The following is a 6,006-nucleotide window of genomic DNA, read 5'->3' on the forward strand; positions in this document are numbered from 1 at the left end:
ACACAGATGGTAATGGAGCTGAAAAACCACTTGAAGCCATCCCTCTCAGGTCTGATTTTTTCGGCTGATATGGTGAAGGTTTTGGTAGAAGTTTCCTCACTTGTTTTCTCTCTTTTTCTGTCTCACAACCTTGTCTTTTTCTCTAAGATCCTTTTGCTCTGATACCACTGTTGTACAATACTTGATACAAAGAGGAAGGAGAAATTGAAATCACAGAGGCAAAAAGAGGCAGGGCAAAAATCATTCTTTCATTACACATCATATATTATATAAGATACAAAAGGATATTGTCACCATGCTTTGGCCAACCACTTCTTACCAACTACTACCACCATTTGATAGTTTAAGAAGCTATTATGATTGACATTATAATTAAACTAATACATAAGCAATACACAGAAAGTGTGGACAGCAAAATGGACATCACATTAACACTATCACAACATGGTTTATTCTGTCAACAGGTAAGGTTGTAGTTGGTAGGAAGTTGTTGACTAGAAGCAAGGTAGTAAGCTTTTGTAATATATATATATATAATGGCAGCAGGTCATGGGGTTTTATGTACTGATATTTTTTCCCAGAAAATTCTCTCTCTCTCTTCCTCTTTGCTTTACAAAACCATCATATTAGTTAGAGAAAACTTATAAAGATGGAAAGGAAGTGGCAAAGACTGGAAGCCCTTGGAAGAAAATGGATTACAATTCCAAGAGAGAACGAGGAAGCTAATACCTATAGCATTTTGTACCTATAGCATTTTACCTTCTTTGGCTGAAAAAGGCCATCTTATTGTATATACGACTGATAAACAACGATATGCTTTCCTCATAGCCTATCTCAACAATCACTTGTTGAGGGAGCTACTCATAATGTCAGAAGAAGAGTTGGACTACCAAGTGATGGACCAATCACATTGTCTCTATGATGATGTATTTTTGGATTATGCCATTTCTTTGATCCAAAAGAACGCAACCAAAGATGTTGAGGAAGCTCTGCTTTTGCCCATGGCTGCTGATAGATGTTCATTATCTTATCACTTCCTTCCACTTGAGACGAGGGAAAATTTATTGTCATGTAGTTGTTGAGGTTACAGAACACATTTCGCAAATTATGGCTTCAATATAGAATTAGTAAAAATGTGAATTTTTTGTTTCACACCGGACTAAACATGTAAAAACATTAATTTATTCATAATAAATTGAGGGCTTCACACAATAGCTTCCTACGGCATACACTTTAAAATGATCTTTTCATGGATGAAGTTTTCTTAGCAAGATCTCAGGTGCCCTGCCTGTCCCCTGATCTGCAAAGGCAAATTGAAATCTAAAATTGACACAAACAACAAAAACTAAATGTAGTCAAAATATAATTTTGGAACTCCTCTTTTTCTAGACTTCCAATAGTAACAATACTTTTTTACAGATGCTGCTATAAGAAACAAGCGTTACATTTTCTCATGTTTTGCTGGAAAGTAGCTGTTTTAGTATTTGTAAAGTCAAGGTTCTGATGAGTAAAACTGTGAAATCTTTATATTTTTCAACTCTGGAGTTGCTTGGCCGGTGATACGTAAATCTGTATACGTTCAAATGAATTGAAGTCGAAAAGTTACGCCTGAAAGCTCAACCTGTTTAACTACATGATAATAATATTGAAGAGACTGAGCATTTGAGTCATTTCCATTCAAAGCTATGCTTTGGTAAAAAAACATTTTGTAATTTCTTAGAAGTTTTTGCTCTTTTTTTAAATGATTGAGCATTTGCATTGGTTGGCGATGGACAACTGGCTATCTACTGTACTTTTAAGTGGTTGGTTATAATAGTGTGAAATATGTTAGGGAATGTTGGTAAAGATTTTGGATTGATCAACCTTCTATGGATTTGTTTTACATAAAAAGTTTCGGTTGTTTGCCTTCTGAGAACTTGTAAGGAAGAAGGTAGATAATTTTATCATTTCTTTTATTCTTGGCGGCATTATGCGATTGTAAATTAGCCTTCTTGATGGTGATTGTCTTTTATGAATTTTGCTGTGATTTTATAATCATCACAGGTTCTTCTGCTTCGGTAGATATTGTTGTAGAATGTTTGAAGATGGAATACCATTAGCAGGTCACTCAGTTGCGTGTTGATAGAATGTGGTGGGAATTATTTGAAATTTTTTTGCAATGATTATTTTGTTTATTTTCTGACTGCATTAATTTTTACAATGCAACTAGGAGTATATCCAGTCCATTCGAAGTAGTCGAGAAATTGCTCACTTTGCAAGACCCGTCGGATCAAAGAACGTGCAACATCTGTGAAGGATCCCATCGTTTCCAAAATGGACCTGATAACAGCTCCTTCAGGGGCATGAATTGATGGGTTGTTTATGGCATTCACACTGTTATCAAGGGCGAATTCAGGAGTTTGAGTCAGCATGGGCGGTCGTTGGCCGCAATAAAATATTAAGTCCTTTTGATATCATTTTTTTGCAAAAAATACATTTTTGAATAGTGATTTGATGGAGAACGTGTAACTAAAAATAAAGAAAAGTTTTGAATTTACTTATAATATTATTTTTTTGAAAAAGTATGGATGAAAAGAAGAAAGAAAAAATGTATTTAAAAAAAAAAGGAATCGAACAAGGCCTAAAGTATAAATATAACAATTATTTTGTTCAAACTGAATATATATAATTCTATTATAAAACTAAATAGAACTCATCAAATAACATTATTGCCAAGTTTTGTATAATTCAAAGAAGAGTGTGAATTCGTATCTTTAAAATTGTTTACGTTAAACCAGTCAAAACCTAACAAATATCATTTTGTTAAATTTAGTAACACAATTCAAAAGGTACCATAATAGTTAAGTTTATCACAACATTTGCTTGGCTCTAACCAAGTAAGCTACAAGGGATGTTTGAAAGTAAAATCAATTATCAGAGATATAAGATAAAAATTTAATCTATTGTTAACACAAAAAAAATAATAAATAAATAAATAAAATAATCCCGACGGATCCAGCTAGGGCGGCCGCCCTAACTCGCCACCACCTGAATCCGCCACTGACTGTTATATCTATAGTACGAGTAACAGAGGGGGTCTCACATGGCCAACTCAGCTTCAATTATTTAATTGGATTGGACCTATTAAATCAAGCAAATTCGTCTAGGGCTTGGGCTTGTTCTATTAACCCACTGGACCCATTTCTATTTCTCTATATATAGGTGAGTCCATCCACCATTAAGGTAATGTTTTTCTAACTCTAACCAAATCTCCTCTCTCTCTTGCACTCATGTTTCGTCCAGCAGTTGACTTGACAATCGGAGTACAAACAGTTGTTGAACCTTTTTCTAGACTAGTGGTTTGTGCCTCCTAACGGTGAGTTCTAGTGCGTAAGGAATGCCAACATGGAGGGGCCATAAGTTTTTTCGAGTTCCTATCCCTCCAAATGGACCATAAGATCACCAAAACTACTTATAGTCCGGCCACGAAGCACAGCCTCAATTATTTATTGATGCATGTGTCATGCCAGGTTATTCAGTTGTAAATAATTTTCTGATTTCCAACCTTGTACAATTCAATTTCTGCATTATTAGTTCCTAGAGATAAATTTTTCTGCTTCATGTCTCTAATTAATTTAAATTTTACTGCATAATTTGTTTATCTTATCCGTGAAAAATAGAAATTAGCCTCTACTAGCAAAATTTGAAACTGGTCTAGCCAAATTCATAATTATCGATACTGAGCAGTTTGGATATTAATATTTGGACTCACCACAAATTAGTTAAATAGGCACAAAGATTAATAAACTGGAAGAGTCATCTAGCAAAATTGTATGTTTCTTTTATAATTGATTATGAACTGGTATATACAAGAATATTTTCATCCACATGACTACATGTTGTATAATTATCATCATTTTTTCTCTCTTGCATTCACACATAATTTGGGTACCAAGTGCTAGCGGTTGAGAATGTTGAGGAGATAAACTTGGGCTTTGATCAATCGTCAGAACAGGTATTCATGCCCTTCCTCAAGAATTCGAATGGTTGATTCCATCTTTTTTAAGTGATTCATAAGTTGATCAACTTCTACATCTTCTTCCATGTTCGTTGCTTGACTGATGAGTGAGCTCGAGGCAGCATCCAGCTTGCTGAACTCATTTGATTCTGTTACTTCATCTTGGCTGGATACTTTCTTGGTGTGCATATATCAAAGACCAACAACTCTGCCTCGATGCAACCTTTGTCCAGGCCATGTAGGCCAACTGAGACTCTAGCGTGGCCATACTTACTGATTCGGCTTCCTTTAACAAATACAAAACCGCCATTTTTCTTGTTGATTATTCATGTCAAAGGCTTGGTAATTGTGTTTGTTATTGACTTTAAGAGGCTTTTTAATCATCATTTTCAGGTAGACACAGAAATCATTTGCATCCCTTCTTCTGAGAGCAGAAAGAAGGTCCTGTACATGTTGCTTTATATGGGAGTAAAGATCTTTAGAAGTTGCACAAGAATCCATTAGCCAGTATTTCTTCAACAGAAGCAACTTTTCAATATTCTCATATAAGTTACGGAGAAAACTCATTATGTCTCTCATTGATGACAATGATGAAGGGGGGGGGGGGGGGGGGGGGGGGGGGGGGGGGGGGGGGGGGGGGGGGGGCTGAATCTACTAATTTGGACAAGTAGTCGTAAAATTGAGTGATGGAAGGATGTGATCCAACTGAAACGGACATGGTGAAGGGCTTTTGATCTCAAAGGTGATGCTGCCATTTTCTGCGTTCTTTGTGTGTTGGCGTTCATCTCTCATTTGCTTGGTGTACATACATTGGGGAGAAGGGAACAAAAGGAATCTTGATATATGTTGTCTTAAATGAGCAATGTGATTTTGATCTGGATTTACCTACTAAACTGGCGATGTCCATCAGTCCATGCATTCAGGGGCGGAGCCAAGAATTTTGTCTAGTGCGGGCAAAATTTAGTCAATGTCGAACTTTTCGATTATAGATTTAATGATATTACAATAATGCTAAAAAAGATATAGTGACAACACTAATAAAATTATCATCTTCTTCCTTATTCTAGGATCTGTAGCAAGTTGTGCAACATCAAAAACCAATTTTATTCGATATCTCCTCATCAACATTTTCTACGAAATATTTTTTTTTAAAGAATCTCTCCATTGACATTTCACATTAAAATAAAATACAAGTGACAATTAAATACTAATTGATAAGGAAATAATTACAATTTTTTACAAATTGGTAGAATACCAGAAAATCATCACTAATTGTTTGACTAATTGACAAAAATCAAGATTTTAAGAATCCATCACAAATATTACCAATATTCAATATTCGCATAATCATAATCACTAATATTAAATAGAAAAATCACATGATCAAAAAACTTTTTGCTACAAATTTGAGGGTCCAAGGAAACGTGTGTTTTAAGAAAGAAATGAACTTTGAAAATATTTCAAAACGATGGTAGATTAAAGGAAATTTTTTAATTTCTTGTCGAGGGGAAAGAGTTAGAAAATGTCACCGTGCACTTGGAGTTGGAGTAAATTAGTGTATTGATTGGACTATAAATAAAAGTAAAACCCAATGCTTAAAATAAAAAAAAATTAAAAAAAAAAGATAAAAAATTGGAGTCCAGTGCGGGCATTTGCCTGCACTGGACACTAAGTGGCTCCGCCACTGCATGCATTACTTGCCACCATCAAGAAACAAGATCATTAATCATTTCATACTAAAAAGTTTTGGAGGATGATCCGTGGAATTAATTGGTGCACATACACAGAGCCTGTTTGGGAGTGATTTTGAGAATTGATTTTATGACCGTTAGGAGAAAAGTGAGATCCACCTATAAGAGAAGAAGTCAAATATAATGGCTGGAATAATGAAATAACGGTAAAAAAATCACTCCCAAACTGGCTGACAGTTGTTAGTTGTTACATATCCTGCCTCCTCAACAATGAAAATGCCAGCACTATTATCCCCCCTGCCTATGCCTAGGGCTTCA

General features: G+C 35.1%; 1 protein-coding gene across 1 annotated transcript; it reads left to right on the forward strand.

Annotated features, from left to right (window-relative positions):
* The first annotated feature begins 444 nt into the window (after positions 1-444).
* Positions 445-2,099, forward strand: LOC111382304 (auxin-responsive protein SAUR67-like). Its single transcript, XM_023006225.1, has 3 exons — positions 445-464; positions 650-1,017; positions 2,044-2,099. Exons 1-3 carry the CDS (start codon positions 445-447, stop codon positions 2,097-2,099), a joined length of 444 nt encoding a protein of 147 aa, XP_022861993.1.
* Positions 2,100-6,006: the final 3,907 nt, after the last annotated feature.

This window comes from Olea europaea, unplaced genomic scaffold, assembly GCF_002742605.1.
Source record: "Olea europaea var. sylvestris unplaced genomic scaffold, O_europaea_v1 scaffold2470, whole genome shotgun sequence".
In the NCBI taxonomy this organism is placed as follows: Eukaryota; Viridiplantae; Streptophyta; class Magnoliopsida; order Lamiales; family Oleaceae; genus Olea; species Olea europaea.

Coding starts and splice junctions, on each gene's coding strand:
- LOC111382304 (XM_023006225.1), top strand. CDS start 445: ATGGTTTATTCTGTCAACAG. Junction 465..649: donor ATGGTTTATTCTGTCAACAG/GTAAGGTTGTAG, acceptor AAACTTATAAAG/ATGGAAAGGAAGTGGCAAAG. Junction 1,018..2,043: donor GCCCATGGCTGCTGATAGAT/GTTCATTATCTT, acceptor TAATCATCACAG/GTTCTTCTGCTTCGGTAGAT.